Source organism: Anthonomus grandis, chromosome 11 (genome assembly GCF_022605725.1).
Source record: "Anthonomus grandis grandis chromosome 11, icAntGran1.3, whole genome shotgun sequence".
NCBI classification, from domain to species: Eukaryota; Metazoa; Arthropoda; class Insecta; order Coleoptera; family Curculionidae; genus Anthonomus; species Anthonomus grandis.
This window is the reverse complement of record NC_065556.1, coordinates 26,831,301-26,851,674: the sequence shown is the minus strand read 5'-3', so window position 1 is coordinate 26,851,674 and position 20,374 is coordinate 26,831,301. Positions and strand designations below refer to the sequence as shown.

Here is a 20,374-nt window from a genome sequence, read left to right as displayed (position 1 = left end):
TTCTAGAAGTGTCGATTTTTCGAAAAAAGATAAAACGTTAAATTAGCATCAAAAAATCCTTATGACACTTTTTTCTAACTTTTATAATAAGGGCACAAAAAAAATTAGAAAAATAAAATTACTCAAAAAAGCCTCAAAAATTGGCTTAAACTCAAAAAATTGAGAAATTAGAGATGTTTTGAGAGGGGAAAATATATTAGAATTGCTTTAAGTAAGTTTCCAGAACCAAAAATACAAATTTAAAAAAATCGATTTTTGACCCAAAAATTTGAAGGGTTGGTTCCCCAGGGAAATTCTCTAAAAAATGGTTTTTATTTTTTTGTGAAAAATCTTTGAGGCTTAGAGAAAAATTGTTCAAACAAAAGTTATTGGGCCTAAGGAGGACTACCATTTGCAAAATATTTCACATTTTTATCTGTGCTTATTTTTGAGAAAATTCAATAAAACCGATTTTCATTTTTCTCTGAAACTATGAAGAAAATTGATGTTTTTATTTTTGTATTACATTCTATGTAAGAATGCCTAAAAACAAGCTAGAATACCTTTTTACCCTAAATTGCATATTAAGGGAGCTATGGGCGACTCTTCAAAAACAACTCAATTTTTGACCTCAAAAATTTCAAAAAATAAAAATTTTTGAAAAATTAAAAAACAAAATTATTACAAGATAAAACATTAAATTTGCATCAAAAAAGCCCAATGACACTTTTTTCCAACTTTCATAATAAGGGCACAAAAAAATGTCGAAAATTTGTTTTCTCAAAAGGGACTCAAAAAAATGGCTTTAAGTCAAAAAGTTACTGCATATCAACCAGTTTAGAGAAAGAAATGTGTCAAAATGCTATAAAACAGTCTCCAGTGGTGCAATTCGAAACGACAAAATTTTTGAGCTCTTCTAGGCAGCTAAAAGCATCTCTCATTCTCTTTTTAACCAATTGAAGCTATTCATCGTTTTCTTTTTAGACAGTTGACATCATGTATATGTCTCTTTTTAAACAGTAAAAATTAATTTTTATAGGTAGCTAAAAGCACATTTTTTAACTCTGCCAGGCAGTAGACAATTGAGGCTATTTTTTTATTCATGTTAGGCACCTGAAGGTACTTGTCCTTTTCTTATTAGACAGTAAAAGATTTTTTTTAATTTTTTTTAGGCAAATTAAAACTATTTTTTTTCCAAGCAATTGAAAGCCTATTTATAAATGTTGAAAACCTTTTGACCCAAATCACACCCACAACAACAAAACAACTGATTTTCCAGCACCAATGCGTCTTCTTAAACACATTTTACTTGCGCATAACTTAATTAGATACGACGAATCTTTACCTAAAATTCAGTTCTTTATAGGCCGAATTTCAAAGCAAAGCAAATTTTATTCTAGGGCACACACGTCAAGGGCTGAAATGTCGCATTTGTAAGATGAACGTGCACTTCGACTGCCAAAAGGACGCCCAGAAATGCCAAACGAAAGCGAAACTGCTCCGGAGACAAAAATCCACGTCGGAAATCGAGACCAGGATACCCCAGGATATGAACACCGAGGACGAAAGTAAGTGAATGTTTATATTAAGACAACAAACAAAAAAAAGGTCAAGACAAGAAAAACGTCAGGGTTAAGGGGGTTATTAAGCGAGAAAGAGATGAAACCGTGCCTGGATTTTTTTTGAACCGACTCAATATAAAATTAAAAAAACGTGAAAGATCCGCGCAGGCATGTGAACGAACCCAGATGTTCTTAAAATATAAATCAAAATCCATATACATATATATTCTATTCGTGTTTTCTTTCAGATGTCTCTCTTTTTCTCCCTTTTTTAAGAAATTGATGTTGAGAGACTGACGAAAGGGAGGGAGGGAGGGATGAATTGATGAATATTTTATACATTTTCCGATCGATTTACTTAAGAAATATGATGGTTTTTTTAATAAAATATTTAGATATAACCGAGGGTGGTATGCCAACAATAAACCGTCGGATTTCCGTGAAGTCTATAGACCGAAATCGGGTGTTTCCCTACAACGACAACGACGTCGATTTAGGTATATGGCGTGTGGCTTTGATGCCGCTTTTGTGTGATTAACGTGCCTAAAAAATAAAACAGTGCCTCCTTTAATTGTTTTTCATTTGTTTAAAATTAAAATATCAGCTGTTTTTGTTTTGTTTTGTTGCCTTAAATAATCAAGACCTTTTTTAACGTGCTTTTTGCGTCAGTGTCATCTGGCTTGGCTCGACTAATGATTAATTAAAGTTTGCCCCAAATCTCAAAAAATTCACGACATGTTCTTTGGCCAACCTAACAAAATTAGGCAATATATGAGCGGTAAAAAATTGATCTTAGCAGTGATTTGTCTTGACGAATAAAAAATGTTTTTTTTTTCAAAAGAGTTTTTCTTAGTGATGATTATTGAATCACTGATGATTGAAAAGTATTTTTTCCTCATTGGCTTCCATGCAATTAAGTGTCGCTAAATATTTATTTATTATTCGCTGCTATAAGTAAATCCCTTTGCTATACTTCTGCCATAGAGAGGCAATTTCCTCAACATATTTTTTCGTATTTTAGGCTGGTCTTATGGAAGAAATATCGAGGCCATTACTTTTACATCTTTCTTTAAAGGGAACTTTTTGTAGGACGTAAAATCTGGAAATATCTTATCATTTAATTAATCATTTTATAATTTTAAGGAAAGCACTTTTTATATTAATATAGATATTAACTAAATTTTGTATTCTATAGAAAAACATTAATTATTTCGAACTTCTTCAACGAGATTATCCAAAATTGGACTAAAATATGATTCTGAAGCAGTGATTTTAATGCATCTTCACCAATAAGAACCGGTGGTTTTCTTTAAGAGGTTGAATGCAATAAAAAATACAATTCAACGATGATTTAACTGGATATTGTTAATTTTGAAAAAAAATTATCTCGTCAAGGATTTTGAAAACTTATAGAGCATTGAAATTTTTTTCTATGCGCGATCAAAAAAATTATCTCAGAAGTGATCTTAAACCGACTGGAAATGAGATAAAAAGTGCCACGTCCCGTAGGTAGATGCTAGAAAAATTTTCATCTCAACAGTGATTTTTAAGGGTCTTAAATTTAAAAAAAAATTCCTGGTCGATTTCAGGACTATTTACACACATCAGTTCCGTATCAGTTCAGCATAAGTGCTATCCGTGCGGCTCAGTGGTAACAACTCATACACATCCGTCTGTAGTCCGTACCGATCACGTACGTAGAAATATCAGAACTTTTTTCAGATGGCTTTTTTTACTGATAAAGAATTGGCTATTATTGCCATAGCTCTGGAAGAGGAAGAGGAAGAAAATCAAATAAAGAAACGAAAATGGGTACATAAAGCTTGGATGAAAGGAGAAACCGAAGGAGAATTTATAACTCTATATAAGGAATTGGTGGACGATGAAACAAAATTTTTTGAATATTTCAGAATGTCTAAAAATTATTTTAATATGTTGCTTCATAAAATAGAAAGGCATTTAATAAAACAACACACTCATTAGAGAAAAGCTATTACACCAAGGGAACGATTAGCAGTTTGTTTGAGGTAAGTAAAAATAAAATAATTTTTATTTATGAAAAAAAAAACGTAAAGTTTTATTTATGAATTATTATTATTATTTTTTAAATTATATTTTAATTTTTTTTATTTTTAAATTACTATTATAATTAAATATTATTTTATTTATAAGTTTTTTTATTTATATTTTTTAATTTTTATTTATGAAAAAAAAATCATACAATATAGTAGGTATACAATTTTTTTTTTTACATCAATTTTTATTTTTGAAACGTGATCTACTTTATCTAAATACAATGTTTATATACTCGTACAATCTATGTATTTATTCCTGCTGATAATTACCAAAAAATGATCGAAGTGTATTTGGAAAGGATGTTTATGTTTGTGATATATCACAGGGAGATGTCAAATTTATATAGTGGCTTTCTGGAGACATATTTGAAGATGATTCTTATATCTTATCACTGCGAGATATCAAATGGCTTTCACGGTATATTCCTGAAGATCCACTTGGATGTTCACTGGATAATGTCCCAGATGTCTGTGCCGACGCCGTAATCATTCGCATTTCATATTTTTTGAATAACATCAAATATTTCTTTTTTTGCTAAAAGTAAATCGTACGAGTTAAACGTTTTTGAAGTAACACTTATACCACCTAAAAATGCGTCAACGAGATGTGTTGGCGTCGACGTTGATGTAGCAGGTTTTTCCGATTTTTCTTTGATTAAGTACTCCATTAACTGAGAAGATGCCGAAGGTGTCCTTTTTTGAGAAGCTGTTCTTTTTTTAGCCATTTTGGGTGTCTGCTCAATTCGTTTCACTAGCCTGTGAGTAACGGATGATTGACTTGATTCATCGTCAGTTTGTTTTGATGCAGTTGAAGTGTTGAGTTCATGTACTGCGTCCGGTATTGTGTTCTCCTCTTCACTGACTTGTTCTTCAAAATCTTGCTGTTCCTCAGTCTCATCTTTTTGAAATTCAATATTTCCTTTCGTATCACTTTCATCAATTTTTTTTTTAATCCTATTGCTTCGGCATATTTATAAAGTTTGATTTTTTTTGAGGTTTGTCCACTTTTTGTTGCACTTTTTTTTATAGATTTCCTGAAATTGTCTCTGATATTATTCCATCTCGTCTTACATGCTGACCCTAAATTATGCAGTTCATAAACATTAAAATTATGATAAAACGAAGTTTTTCAATAAATAATTTGTTTCTTTTAGGTTCCTAGCTACTGGAGATTCTTTAAAAACTATATCATTTAGTTACCGAATGGGGCACTGTACGGGGCAAAACATTGTAATGGAAGCTTGCAAAATCATACTTGAAAATCTTATAAATGAAATGTTGCCGCAACCTTCAGAAGACATGTGGAAAACTGTTGCTGACAGCTTTAACACAATTTGGAATTTCCCCAACTGTTTGGGAGCGATAGATGGTAAACATTTTACAATTCAAGCACCCCCAAATAGCGGCTCGCAATTTTTTAATTACAAAAAAACGTTTTCTATTGTATTATTGGCACTTGTTGATGCACATTACAATTTCGTAGCTGTTGATGTTGGTGCGTATGGCAAAAATAGCGATGGTGGCATTTTTGCAAAATCCAATCTGGGAAAAGCACTTTAAAATAATAGTGTATCTGTCCCACAGCATGCACCATTACCAGGTACAGATATGGAGGCTCCTTATGTAATTGTAGGTGATGAGGCATTCCCTCTAAAAAACTATTTCATGCGCCCATATCCAGGAAGAGAACTGAATAATTCTAAGCGCGTGTTTAATTACCGTTTAAGTAGAGCTCGGAGGACCATTGAAAACGCTTTTGGGATTTTAATACAAAAATTTAGAATCTTCACTAGAAGAATCCAGGCTAAACCGGAAAATGTAGATTACATAATATTGGCAGCTTGTATTCTACATAATTTCATAAAAAAAATATGATACAAATACTTATAATTATCCAAATGCAAACTTCAATAATGTTCCGCAACAACAAGTACACCAAAATCTACCTATGCAGGGGGGAAATGCCACTGCTGATGCATTTCAAGCAAGAAAATTGTTTACAGAATACTTTTCTTCAGAAATTGGACGCGTGCCATGGCAAAACGAAAAAATTTAAGTTCATCATTGTTTTTTGTGTGATATCCGACATACTAATGTTTAATATACGAAGTACCCACTTCTCTTGGAGTTTTAATCCTTCTCCTATGATATTCCAAATATTATTTTTAAAACTGACATTCATATATTTTTTGTGTGACAAGTCATACAATTCTGAATAATTTCGTACCAACTCAAACCAAATTCTAAACGGTTTTTGTCAGTAAAATACACAAAAATATCGTTTCCAACTTTGATACAAAGGACGGAACTGAAACTGAAGCAGCACTGATGGTAAAAAACGTCACTGCACCGGACTTGTCTGAACAAGTTTATTTAAAACTAAGGCAGCGATATTTTATTTTTCACTGACACTGATACTGAACTGATACGGAACTGATGTGTGTAAATAGTCCTTTAACCGCATCTCATCAGTGATTTATAAAAGTCATTATTACGTTACGTTGTTTTAAGCGATGATTTTTTGAGTCGGTAATCAATAAAAACCTTTTCTTTATATATAGATTTGGTTGTGATAGAGCATAATAAAATATTTATCAAAATAGTGATTTATTCATTGTTGTCATCAAAATGGTCATTTATTCATTCATTATTGAAAAAAATTATTTCAGCAGTGATCTCAACTAATCTTGAACCCGTGAAAACTTTGGTTGTGATAAATAAATTATTTTTAACAGTGACGTCATAGTGTCCTTAATTATCGCCGAATAAAAAAAATGTGTCATTCATCCTAGTAGTGATTTATTCTTCTAATTCATATTCATATGTGATAGATTATTTTATAGTAGCAGTGATTTTCAAGAGGTTCTTGACGAATGAAAAAAAATGCGTTATCTGATTATTGCCTTGAATCTGATAAAGCGTGCATCTTAACAGTGATGTTTAAAAAATATTTATCACAGCAGTGATTTTTAAGATTGATTGACCCATAATCAGTGAGAATTTTTTTTTAAATGAGCTTAGATTCTAATAATATTTTTATTTTGCAGAGTTTAGATCAATCAGTGATAAAAATTTGTGCATTTACGATATATATTATTCATCTCGACAGTGATTTTTTTTCTGTTTTATCTTGAAGGTGATACTTTTTTTTAGCAGTGATTTTAAAGGTCCCTGGACTTTTGATAAATGAAGAAAAAACACGTTTTTTTGATTATCATCTTGAATGTGATTTTAGCTACAATTTAAAAAAAAAATTGATCTCAGCTAATTTTTATGAGTGGATTTTTTTTTTTATAAATAACCTTAGAAGCTGATGATATTCTTTATTTTCGCAGTGATTTTAAACCGATCACTAGTAAAAAAATGTGCAGTTATGATAACATATTCATCTCGTCAGTGATTTTTTTTCATTAGCTTGAAAGTGACTATTTTTTTATCCCAGCAGTGATTTTAAAGGTCTTTGGATTATTGGTCGATGAAAAAAAAACAGGGTTTTGCTTGTCGCTTTGGATGTAATTAAGCATCCACATTAGTAGTGATAGAAATTATTTTCTTCTACTTACTTTTTATTTATTTTATTAATAGTGTCTGGATCCTTTGGAAATGATTTTTCCAGAGGAAGTTTAGTTGGTCCAATTATAGCAGAAAAATATCACTTTATTTTCATCCTTTTCTAATTATTAAACTGAGATAAAGATATATAAAGGAAAATTCAACATTTCCACCCATTTACCATATTTTTCAGACTAAATTTACTCATTACGAGTGATTTTTATATATAGGCTTATATACTAATAATATCTTTATTTCCGTAGTGATTTTAGTATTAAAACTTGTGCATTTAAAGTAATAAAATATAATAATAATAATAATAATAAATATTTTTTATTTGCAAACTCAACATAACTACATAAAAAAAGAAATACATATTAATTTAATGATTTTTTTTTCGTATTTCTCCTTAAGATAATCACAAAAGTAAATAGGGCAATTTAATCAGGAAAAAGGGCTCTTTTCAATGAGAGTTTAAAAAAAGTGGCTTTCTTTTTGAAAAAAAAAGTTTGGGTTAATTTGGACCCCCCCTGTAGGTGAAAAAATACAAAAACTATCTTGAAATGTGAAAAAAAATAAACAAAAATCGACGGGTCTCAGGAATTTTGCGAGATAAAATTTGATTAGTTTTAACTGAATTTATTCCAGTTAAAGTCACCACACTGTATATGATAAAACATTTATCTCAATAGTGATTTTTATCCTGATTTATTTTAAATGCTAATAAAATAATTTCAGCAATAATTGTAAAGGATTATCAACCAATTACTTGTAAAGAGTTGTGCATTTATGATGAACCATTTATCTCAAAATTGATTATTTTTAAAATCTTAATTGTGATAACTATTTTGTATCTCAGTAGTAATTTAAAATGCGCTTGGACCCTTTGCTAATGCATATAACACATTTGGACGTGATAAGTTATTTATCTCAGCAGTGATTTCCAGTGATTTTTTTTAGTAAAAACAAATAAGAGAAATATTTACTTAAGCAGTGATTTTTTTACAATTTTTGATTTTATATCAATAAATAGTACATCGGCTGATATCAGAATTTTGGCAATAATTGCAATGGCTTTTCGACCAATTATTAGTAAAAAATTGTGGTCATTTCACGATAAAATATTCACCTCGACAGTGATTTTCTTTCAATTTTGTGATAATTTTTTATCTCAGATGTCAGTTTAAAGATTCTTGGATACTTTTGGGATATTTTTTGCTTATACCCTTAGAGGTGATAAAGTATTTATCTCAGCAATGTTTTTGAAATTTTTTGGAAAGTAACAAAAGCTTTTTTATTGAAATTTGATTAATTAATTATCTTAGCAATGAATTTTTATCTCATTGCCTAGGATGCTGACTTAGAATTGTGGCTATGATTGCGAAGGTTCGTCAACCAATAACCAATAAAAAATCGTGCGTTTAAATTAAAATATTCATCTAGATCTTCTATTTCTTCTTGGGTGTGATTTTTTGTCATCTCAGCAGTGATTTTAAGTGTAATCTATCGACTCCTTTTTGTTATTTTATTTTCCTGGTCAGCTTAAATTTAAATATTTTCATGATAAAATATTGATCTCGGCAGTGATTAGTGGTAATCACTAATGAGATTTCTATACTTTTTTTAACACATTTTATCTCTTTTAATAGCGCAACAGTTTAATTCTGCCTTTTGTATTAACCTCGTATATTCTAAAGTCTAAAAAAAATTTTTTTTAATTTTAATGCATTTAATTTCCAAATTAGCTTTAATACTTTTGAATCTGCGAGTAGATTTAAGCAAAAGAAGGTATTATGACGCAAAAACCACTCGAGCAATAAAACCGTAAACCCCATTTGGAAGCCTCCTGGAGAAGGATTTTATTTCGTATTACATCTGACTCTTTATAGAATTAAAATTACTTAAAAAAATAATTCTTGACTCACCATAACCCTTAATATTTAAAAAAAAATATGAAGAAAACCAAACGACCGAAGTGGACCAGATCTACCAGGTACTAAAACAAGCTACGGAAATCTCGAATGCGAAACCCCGTGTGAACGTAGAGGGGCCGAGCGAGCGTTCGAATCCGGGTAGCAACTCCGGGAGCGGCGGTGGCTCCGGACAGAGTCTTAACGCTAAAACCGTGACCAGATTGACTCCCCAACCCGCCAGAGCTTCCGCCGGATCTAATTTGACCGTCATTAATCCCGCACCTTGTGCTACCAGTTCAGGTTTGTTTCGACATGTTTTAATTTACATGACTGTTATAGACGCTTTAATTATGGTGTGGATATCTAATTTGTATTGGGTTTTAAGGGCAAAAAGGCCGTTTTTCTTTATTTAGTGTCTCTGTCTAAAGAGTTAGTATAATTTTTACTTCATTTTGTTTGTTGGATATAGTCCTATGTTGGTGTGACGCTCAAATTACAAAACAGTTTTACCAATAACCAAAACTCTTGATTTTTAAAAACATCTTGTCGAACTTGCATTGTCTTATTTATTTAATGTAACACGACGTTTCGGTTGGTAAGTATCTCAAACCGTTTTCAATCAAGTTTTTTTTCATCACCCATTAAAATATCTCCGTCTATTTTTCGAACACCCTGTATAGTTTAAATACTGAAAATTGCATATTTTTATCAAATATTATTTGGGATATTTATGGAATTTTCGAAACAATAACATGTTGGGCGCCAAAGTTGTGTCATATTAGATTTTTTCCAGGAATGGATTCCATTTAGCATTTCAACATTAACCGGGAAAAAATGTTTTCTTCCAGGGATCAGCATTTCCTAATTGTCTGGACAAATTTTAGAAAATTGACATTTAAAGCTAATTTAATTTTTAAATACTAGCTTAAATATAACCTGGCTAAATGTCGTATATACTTTGAAGAATTATCAATATAATTTGAGAATTTTGCATTAGTAAAATGACAGTAGTGCCAAAGCTTATGACATACTCATCGTATATTTTCAGTATATTGAAAATATTCTTATTGCAGCATGTGAATATCGAGTGTCGAGAGTAAAAATAAAGTGTTTTGGTTAGTGGTAAAACTGTCTCGTAAATGTTGGGCATAGGTTAAAAAAAAACTGCTTTAGAGGATCGATTTATATATTTTGATTTAGACATTTTGATCTCTATGAGATCATCCTCTAAAGGACTCTAAAAGATACAGACAAACACAAGCAAAATCATACAGTCATAGTTACAAAGCTTAAATTTTCGCACGCAGTTAACTTAATAATCAATGCTCATGTAAAAGAAACTTTTCCTCTAAGTCTAATTTAGGTATTTTCCATGAAACTAATTCTTTTGAACTATTTATTATTAAGTCGTAAATCATTACTAAAATTTAAAAAAAAAACTTGCATTTAACAGAATTTTTGAACCTCTTAAATTAAAAAAATAAAAGGTTACAATAGATACACTCTATCTATTGAGATATTGCGCGTTAATTACCAACAATGTACACCGTGTCCCATTTTGGATGAGATTCAAGGGTATCTCTATCATTTTTCTTGCCATTTTCGCGATCCTGTATCACTTTTTTCTAAAACATTTAAAGCCATAAACAGAAATGTTCCAACTACTTTTGTTCCTGAAATACAGCCTGAAAAATATACCTGAAAACGAAAATGTTCACTTTTGAAGATGTTATTATTTCTCAGGCCCTGTATAAGATAGAAAAAAAATTAAAACTGCTTATAATAGATATTTTTATATACAGGGTGTTCCGTTAATCATATTACAAACTTCTAGGACAGATAGAAAACGTCAAAAGTTCATATAAGCATGGGTCCGGAAAAGCTTCCTCAGGGAGCTAGAGCTCTTTGAATATAACCTTTAAAAACTAGTTTTTTTTAATAGCTCCGGAACTACTTTAGCTACCGCAACCAATTTTGGGAGGTAAATTATTATAAGTACGTTTATTCTTTTGAACCTACTAAATAAAAAAAATATTTACCAGGGGCTTCAGAATCAGGGGGGTATTTGGTAAATTTAGGCCCATTTCTTTAAGACTTTAATTTCTGCCCGTTTGGGCGTACAATAAACATATGACTTATATGGATGAGTACTGATCAACTTCCAAAATTGTGATGTATTTATTGACGCACTTACCTATAATAAAGTATTTACCTTGCTACCATATTAGTTTCATAGATTTAAAAGAAAGATATTAATTAATAACTTGTAGATGATTTTTGTATATTCTTTTGTGTTCACTTTACAATTATATATTTTAATGTATTAGTAAATATTATATATTATACTCTCTAAATGAAGCGGGTCACACCATCTATGACACTATTAACAAAGAAAACATCTTGTCGGACTTGCATTGTCTTATTTATTTAATGTAACACGACGTTTCGGTTGGTAAGTATCTCCAACCGTTATCAAGTTATCGTCAGTTTACACTTGATAACGGTTGGAGATACTTACCAACCGAAACGTCGTGTTACATTAAATAAATAAGACAATGCAAGTCCGACAAGATGTTTTCACTGTACCATTGTCTACCACCTTCAAAAACATACTATTAACAGTTGTACTTTACATAGTATTCGCATTTTTTAATATAATAATTTGATATTCCAACACAAGCGTTGTATAAAGCCTGCTTTTCCAATATATAAAGACCGGAACACGATCACATTGTTTCACGATTATTTTATTACTAAAATCCTTTATTAAATATTAACTTCTTAGATGTAGGCTTACTGCATACAATTTCTTTAATTTAAATATTAATGCGAGTAAAAAAGCTTGAAAGGCAGAATTATTATTTTATACAGAAAAATGAAAACACCCATTTTTGTACACCCATTTTGATTAAATATGTCATTTAATGTACGGAACACTGACAGTAGCATTAAAGATTAGTTTAAAATAAGTGCATTCTTAAATTTGAATCCTTATTAGTGTTAGTTATTTAATATGGTTATAAACCAAAAATCAATATTTTGTTTAAGTTTTTTTTTTGTTGTTAATACATTTTTTGTTTTTCATATTTTGTTTTGTTGTAGTTTTTGTTAAGTTTTTTTTTTTAAGATTTACATAATATGTATGTGAATTACCAACGAGCCTTATTTAATCTTGTTTTTTTGGACTGGGTATAAAAATGGCTTACTACCTAACACGTACTCCCTACTAATACTACCAATTTTTTTTTCAAACATTTGACTTATAAAAGAAAAGGAAACCATTAAATTCGCCCCCTTTCATATTTGGTCGACACCTGAACTTCTAAAAAGCTGATTTTACTTCTATCTTTGTCTAATAACGTAAGAGATAAAAGATAAATACATCATATTAATGTCATAAAATATTTTTATCTAATAAAATCTCTAAAATGTTTATCTAAATATTGAGACTTTTATATATATATTACTTTTACAATATTTTAATTCAGTATCTAGTTGGTAACTTTTTGAGACGTTAGAAGGATTTGAATTTGAAAATGTAGATAACCTCGGATTAAACAAACACCAAGCTATGAAGTAGGGATAAAGAAACATATTACACTACTCCTCGAACCAAACAATTTGATATATGAGATACTTAACTGCAAAAACTGAAAGGTAGTACACTTCATAATAGGCGTACTTTTTCTTCGCGCATGATGGTTTAATGTTTCCGTTTCATATCGGCCTAACCCAATAATCACAACTTTTTTGAAAATGTATTACCTTTTTTTTCAAATCTGTTACCTTTTCATTGGACATTCTATTACCCCTTGCAAAATCAAACTGGCAACACTGGACGGGCGATCTCAGTCCTTTGTTTTCAACCTAGATACTAAAAGAACTATTTTAGGGTGGTCTTAGGAGAACTTCTCCTATTATGGTGTTGTCCACACTTCTGACTTTTTTCTTTGAATGATTTTTAACCATGCATTCTTGAATAGTATCAAGTTTGCAGTCAGAGTGCAGATCAACATTCCTTACGAAGAAGGGTGCATTAGTGAACATTCTCAAACACTTATTCTGAAACACCTGAAGCTTTCTGATGCTTGCCTTCGTGGTATTCCAGAAAATGTTTGAGGTGTAAAGCAATTTAGGACGTAGAACCTGTTTGTAGACCATTAATTTATTATTCAAAGAAAGTTTACTGCTCCTGCAGAGAAAGGAGGAGAGCATGAATGGTTTCACTGCATGAATTAATTTGTTTTATGATGTGCGTTTTGAAGTTATTCTTGTTGTCAAAAGCTACTCCAAGGTTCTTTACCTCATCTTTTTAGGGGACCAGCAAGCCCGCAATTACCAAATTTGGGATGTTGCGGTGGTGCTTTTTTGTTATTAGAATGACCTCTCTTTTCTTACTATTTATTTTGATTTTCCAGTTGTTTGCCTACTCTATAATTTTATCTGGACTAAATTTTTACAGCTCGCAAAGACACAACTGTCGTCCGCGAATAATGCGACTCCCGAATCGTGTGCGCTCTTTGGAATATCCGCTTGGTATATGTTAAATAAAAATGGTGCAAGCGGGGAGCCTTAGGAAACTTCCGCTCTCATACTGTTTAAGGAGGTGATAGTTCTATTTATTTTAACAGTAAATTTCCTCTATCGAGGGCCTTTTCGATGATGATTGTGATCATGGCAGTAGATCCCTTCGTATTTAAAGAATCCACCAGACTCTGTTGTATCCGTACAAGCTGCAACTCAGTTGATCATCCTCTTGTTAATACGCACTGCTCTTCCAGAATTATTTTGAGTTTATCTAGCTCCTCCCATAATCTTCTTGGAGGCACCCTCCATCGTCTGCACAAGTTCAAAGAGACAGTTTGTAGATAATTTTGGAATGTACAATTTCTGCGACTTAGGGTTTTCAAGAAAATTCAAATTAAAGAAAGAAAGAAAGAAAGAAAGAAAGAAAATGTGCTATATTACGTAAGAATAATCTTGTGTACAAGCATCCTACAAGCTAAAAAACAAAACAAAAATACAATTTCAAAAATTGACAAAACAATGAACAAAATTAAACAACAGAAGACAAAACTTTTTGAACATACTTGAATTAAAGATAACTAAATAAAACAATCAATTACTAAATAAAGGTAAACTCGTTGACAAAACTAGAGAAGAAAAGGGAAAAAAAAACTTTCCAACATGTCCAACGTTATAAACTAAACTAAAAAAAACTAAAAAAACTAAACCATTAAAAAAGTCATCCAGGTTATAATATGCCTTAGCCAATAAAAGCGTAATTAAGCGACTTTAATTCTCTTTTAAATTAAATTAAACACATAGAGGAACATGATTGCAAATTTGTTTACTTATGTAAATTAATGAGTTTTTGGTAAGGGAAGACGTTGGAACAGGTAGAGGAACATCATTTACACGACGAGTTTGGGGTCTTTTGTCGAACCTGATCAACATTCAAAATATGAATGGTTGCACTCTTTTTGCCTAAGTCAGGCATTTTCAAGCTAAATTAACTGTACTAAATGTTGACTTTTGGTACCAATCTGTTTTCATTATAATTTAATTAGTTCTAATAAATAAAATGTTAAGTCTATGTCTATTTCAATACTGAACCGTAATAACAATAAACAACCTCAATCTCAATTTTAATACTGAATCATTGACTATCTATTATAATTGAAAAATTATGCGTGTCCGGAGTCTAGGCATAACCGCATTTCAGAATTTGAAATGACTTAATTGGATCGTCCAGGGAATCGACATAATTGTTCATATTTTCCAGGCTGTTCTTTGAATTTCCTTCCAGGCATTTTGAATCCCTTCCAGGTAGTTTCAGGTATTTGCAATTTTTTACGCCGTTCATGATTTTTAATTTTTCAGGCTTTTGAGGTCATTTTTTATGTTAATATTGCATTTTAAGTCATTTTAAATTTCCACTTAGCATTTACCAGAACTGATTTTTAATTTTATTCCGGTCAGATGAAATTACTAGCGGATTCTTTTACTGTTTTATTTTGGGTCAGGTATTTAAAATGATTTATTTGGATTATTCAGGGAATTGACATAATTGTTAATGTTTTCTAAACTTTTTAAGTACTTTGAAGTTTCTTCCAGGCATATTTAAAAAAATCCTTTATGATTTTGCGGCATTTTGTTGTCTTCACATAATTCCTTATATTTAAAGTAACTTTAATTCTTTCAGGTATTCTAACCGATTGTTTTGCATTAATCCAATAAATTATTGAAAGCTTAAAGAAAATTTAATCAAAGGTTCCTTAGGAAATAAATACGTTTTTAATTTATATTAAGCGATTTTTATTAAAACAATTATGCATAACTTAATTGGACTTGACCAACATTTAATTATTTACCTTATATGAGGTGCGGTGAATAAAGTTTAGATTGATTAGTATAGTCATAACTAATGGCCAGATAGTCCCTTATTCTTGCACGGTACCTAAAAAAAGCAATTAATTTTAAATAAACGTTGTGAGTCTGTGAATAGTCGAACTCTTAATACTAATTAAAAAAAACACTAATCCTTGTAACGAAATTCGTTTTTTTTTGTTTTCGGTTATTTATTATTTTTTTGTTGGACAAGGGGTCGGGAATAGAGCCGCGCTTTTTTAGTTTTTCATGTTTTTCGGCAACTTCTCAGTCTGATTTTATCTTATGCGAAAAATGTTGGTAAACAAGGCGGTTTTACCGGAGATTTTTGATGGTTATTTGTTGTGCTATCAAGTTTGCCAACTATTTTATAATATCGTTATTACTTGTTATTAGTGTGTAAATAATTTTATTGGCGTAGCATTAAAGGGAAATTTTATTAACTTGCCATTGTTTATTATAAATTATAATATACATGAAAATTGAACCTGTAAGGGAAAATACTTTTTAGGTAATGCTGAGTTTGAAATGAGAAATTAATTTTTCCGGGTATATGTGGGGATTTCAATTTTTCAGGCTTTCCGCATATACAGGGTTTTCAAAGTTAAGTCACTATTGCTAACTTCGTTATTATTGAAGCTCCAAAGTCGGTTAAGTAGGTAAAACTAGTATTATTCTGCCGATTACAATAGTGAAATTGAAACTGATTTTAGTTATTTTTGATTTTAGGGTGAAAGGTCATAAAACAACTTTTGTATAGAATATAATTTACTATCGATCATACTGGGTATCCTATTAAAAAAAAAATGGAACTTGTGACATTCGTGACCAACGAAAAAAACAATTAAATAAAAAAGCAGCGTAGTCAGAACTGTACTCAATAAATGTCGCATACTAGTTCAAACTGGGAATTTTTCGAATAATTCTTATAAAGTTCCATGCGGGAATTTCCATTATTACTTGTTGTACCGGAAACTCGCCCGCGTACAATTGTTACGGAATTTAATATGAAGATTAAAGTGACTCGCTAGCAAATTGCAGCCCTGCGATCTACTCGTAATATGTCACAATCGTAATTGATCCTAGTCCCTATATAATTTGCATTCTAATTCAAATATGATGGGTCTCACAGGTAAGGTTCAAATCATGGATTTCTTGAATGCTTATTAGACAACCGTCACTTTTTTTCCTAATAAACCCTAACCAAAAATGCCACCATTTTCACGCAATTAACCTTAACGAGCCACGATATTAATTAACCCCAAACAATTATTTATTTGTATGGCGCTCAACCCGCCCGAACTAATTAAATGTTTTAATTAGATTTCTACCTGCATAAGGGAGGTTCACTGACTGTAATGCCTACTCTGGATACATAATTTATATTCAATGGTGGCAAGGATGTTTAATTTAAATTATAATTGTCTTCGATGCTGCGAAGCTTAGATTGGATTACAGTGGGGGATAGCGTTATGGGTTTCTTCTATTTTCTAAGGAGGAAATTGAGTTTGCATATGATAATTATAGAAAAAATAATGGATTTTGTTGCAGAAGATGTCAAAACTGGCGCAAAATTTTAAGAGTAAAAATACAATGGTCAGCAATTTATCGTTTAAAAAATGCTGGCCGAGTGGGAACCTTAGGAATGCTAGAAACCATTAGTTCGAGTGGTGGCCTCATTATGTAATACATGCCGAAAATCAATTTATTTAAGATGCATCTCTAATTTTAAGGACTGGACTATCAACGGAGGATTATCACAGGCAAATGAACGAAATATATTTTACTATGCTTTATTACTATTATCCTTAAAATATTGTGATGGTGAAATATTTGCCGATAATTTTAAATTTTATAGAGCAATTAATAGTATTAAGGACTGCGAACTCCTTCAGCACGACCTGAATAGAGTAATACTTTGGGCAAAACAAAACTTTTAATGTTGAAAAGTGCATTACAGTAAATTTTACTAGAAAAAAAATGGCAATTAATTACAATTATAAATTGGGTACTAATGTCTTAAAATATAAAACAGAAATAAAAGACTTGGGAGTAGTTTTTGGACAATAAGTTGCATTTCGATGCTCATTTGTTAATAAAATATAAAATAGTTGGCAAACTTAATAGCACAACAAGTAACCATCAACGATTAAAAACCACCGCCTTGTTTACCGACATTTTTCGCATAAGATAAAATCAGACTCAGAAGTTGCCGAAAAAACATGAAAAACTGAAAAAATCGCGGCTCTATCCCCGACACAAGGGGTCGGGGTCTAACAAAAAAATAATAAATAACCAAAAACAAAAAAAAATTAATTGCGTTACAAGGATTAGTGTTTTTTTTTAATTAGTATTAAGAGCTCGACCAATCATAGACTCACAACGTTTATTTAAAATTAATTGCTTTTTTTAGGTACCGTGCAAAAATAAGCGACTATTACTATCTGGCCATTAGTTATGACTAAACTAATCAATCTAGACCTTATTCACCGCACCCAATATAAAGTAAATAATTAAATGTTGGTCAAGTCCAATTAAGTTATGCATACTTGTTTTAATAAAAATCGCTTATTTATTTTTATTTTTCTATAGCGTTCTGATTTTATGTAAGAAAGTTGGTAGAAGAATAGTAAATTAAAAACGCATTTATTTACTAAGGAACCTTTCGTCAAAAAAACCCATTACTACTCTCTATAATGTCTATGTTCGCAGCATATTGGAATATGCCTCGATTGTTTGGTATCCATTCTATTCGGTTTACGAATAAATGTTCGAAAAAGTTCAAAAAAGGTTTTTGCGGTATTTGTACTATAAAAAACATGGTGTGTATCTGTTGGATATATCTTATGAAAACCTTTTGACAGAATTTAATTAAAAAAAACTTACTTCTAGGAGAACTGTGGCTTGCTTGTTGTTTGCACATTTGGGAAATTTAAAAAAGATATATCTAATGTAGAATATTTTTAAGTTTTTTTTCCTTTTTAGTTTTTTTTTTAAAGTTACCTAATGTGTTACCTGGGGGGCAAAGAATCTATTTTTTTTTAATTTTGTAATATGTAGTGCTTATTTACTGTATTTATTAGTCATTAAGAACCAAATGTAATCATTTAACAGACTTTGTGTCTGTAGATTGCATAAAAAATAAAAAAAATAAAGAAACCCCTCTGCAAAAGATGCAATAGTACATTGGCTCAACGACAACAAAATTAAATGAAATCAAAAAGAAAATTTGAGCTTTACGACTTATTATAGACGCAAGCTTAATACGACAAATAAAATTATAAAATAGACAACTTATTGAAATATTCCACTAGGAACACCGCTCTACAAGTGCGCGTTAAACCCTATAGAATTAGTGTGGGTCCAAGTTAAGCAATATACAGGGTGTTTATATATTTTAAGAGCGTATTTTAGAGTCAAAATAAGACTCTGTTTTTATATAAATATGTGCCTTAAAATGCACCCCCTTAGAGCTACACCCTTCGCCGAAGTTCCCATTGTTTTGGGTGTTTTTTGGACATTTGCCAGTCCAAAAATAGTATTTATGCAATTTTTGGGAAAAATTCAGAAGGGTTTACCCTTATCAAGGTCAATATCTTGCGTTTCCGATAAATAAATTTGAAAATCTAGAACACCGTAGAGTTAGCCATGAAAAAATCTAAAATTATCGGTTCTTGCATTTTTCGATATAATTAATTTGATATGTCAAAAATTAAAGCAGACCCACTTTTTTAAGACGTTTTTTTTTAATTTCATAGCTTAATCGGGTTTAATAATACTTCCCTTTCCTTAACCAGTGATTTTCTCGAAAACGATTAATTGTATCAAAAAAATGCTACAGACGAAAATTTTAGATTTTATTATGGCCAATTAAATGGTATTGCCAGATTTTTAAATTTCTTTTTTTAAGCGGCCATGAGAAGGGTAACCTCCCCTGAATCATCCCCTAAAATTGGACTTACACCATTTTTGGAACGAAAGATGAAAAGAGCACTCAAAAAAAAAAGATTTGCTCAATTTTAAGGAGATTTGACGCTTAACTGGAGTCACGTTTCCAAATAATCAATTTTCTTCAAGCAATTTGCACGGATTGTAGCTCTGAGAAAGGGTATTTTAGGATACATTGTTTAGAGGCAAAAAAGGCTTTTAATTCGACTCTAACAATACACTCTTAAAATATTTGCACCGAATTTTGTAACACCCTGTACAAGAAATCATAGTACTAGTGATTTAACAGGTACCAAATTATTAGATTTCTTATATAAGGGTATCGAGTCTCTCATGTGTGATGCGGTATAGTGGAAGGAAGATTTTTAGGATCTTACTTTTTTAATAACACTTTCACTAGTGAGAGGTATTTGAACTTTCTTCAAAATGATCTAATCCTCGACATGCACCAACGTGATCTTTTTTTCAGCAAGATGGAGTCCCGCCACACTATGCTTTACCCATTTGCAATTATCTAGATGAAGTTTTTTCAAATCGTTGGAGCCGAGGTTTCATTGAATGGCCGACCAGATTGCCAGATTTAACTCCCCTCGATTACTTTTTATGGGGATACTTAAAAAGTAAAGTGTATGTCACTAAAGGAGCGAGTTTAGAAGATTTAAAAGAATAAATACGCCAGGGAGTTAGAAATATTACTACAGACCTCATTGACAACGTTAAAAAAATAATTTTTAAATCGCCTTGGTTATTGTTAACGGTGCTCAATATAAACATTTAATTTAGATAGGTATTTCTTTAATTTTACATTTTATCATAATTTTTTGTTCAAAATTTCAAATTCAAAGTTTCCATTTAAAAAACATATTGATGACGTCATATATTTTTTTGAGTCACCCTGTATATTTAATTTCCACGTAGAAAAACACTAAACCAAATAGTAAAGTCGACGGGTTCG

At 30.9% G+C, this 20,374-nt stretch overlaps 1 protein-coding gene across 15 annotated transcripts in view; it reads left to right on the top strand.

The window, feature by feature from the left end:
• LOC126742589 (uncharacterized) overlaps positions 1-20,374 on the top strand; it is a 182,786-nt gene that overhangs the window by 130,954 nt on the left and 31,458 nt on the right. For 11 of the 15 annotated variants that reach the window (XR_007662610.1, XM_050449327.1, XM_050449337.1 and 8 more), the window contains 3 exons: positions 1,380-1,547; positions 1,937-2,038; positions 9,127-9,381. Coding sequence is in view for 14 of the 15 variants with exons in the window: in XM_050449327.1 (XP_050305284.1) it covers positions 1,380-1,547; positions 1,937-2,038; positions 9,127-9,381 (525 nt within the window). In the remaining variant the exon portion in view is untranslated. The remainder of the gene's footprint in view (positions 1-1,379; positions 1,548-1,936; positions 2,039-9,126; positions 9,382-20,374) is intronic. The other 4 variants (XM_050449338.1, XM_050449336.1, XM_050449332.1 and 1 more) reach the window with 3 other exon arrangements.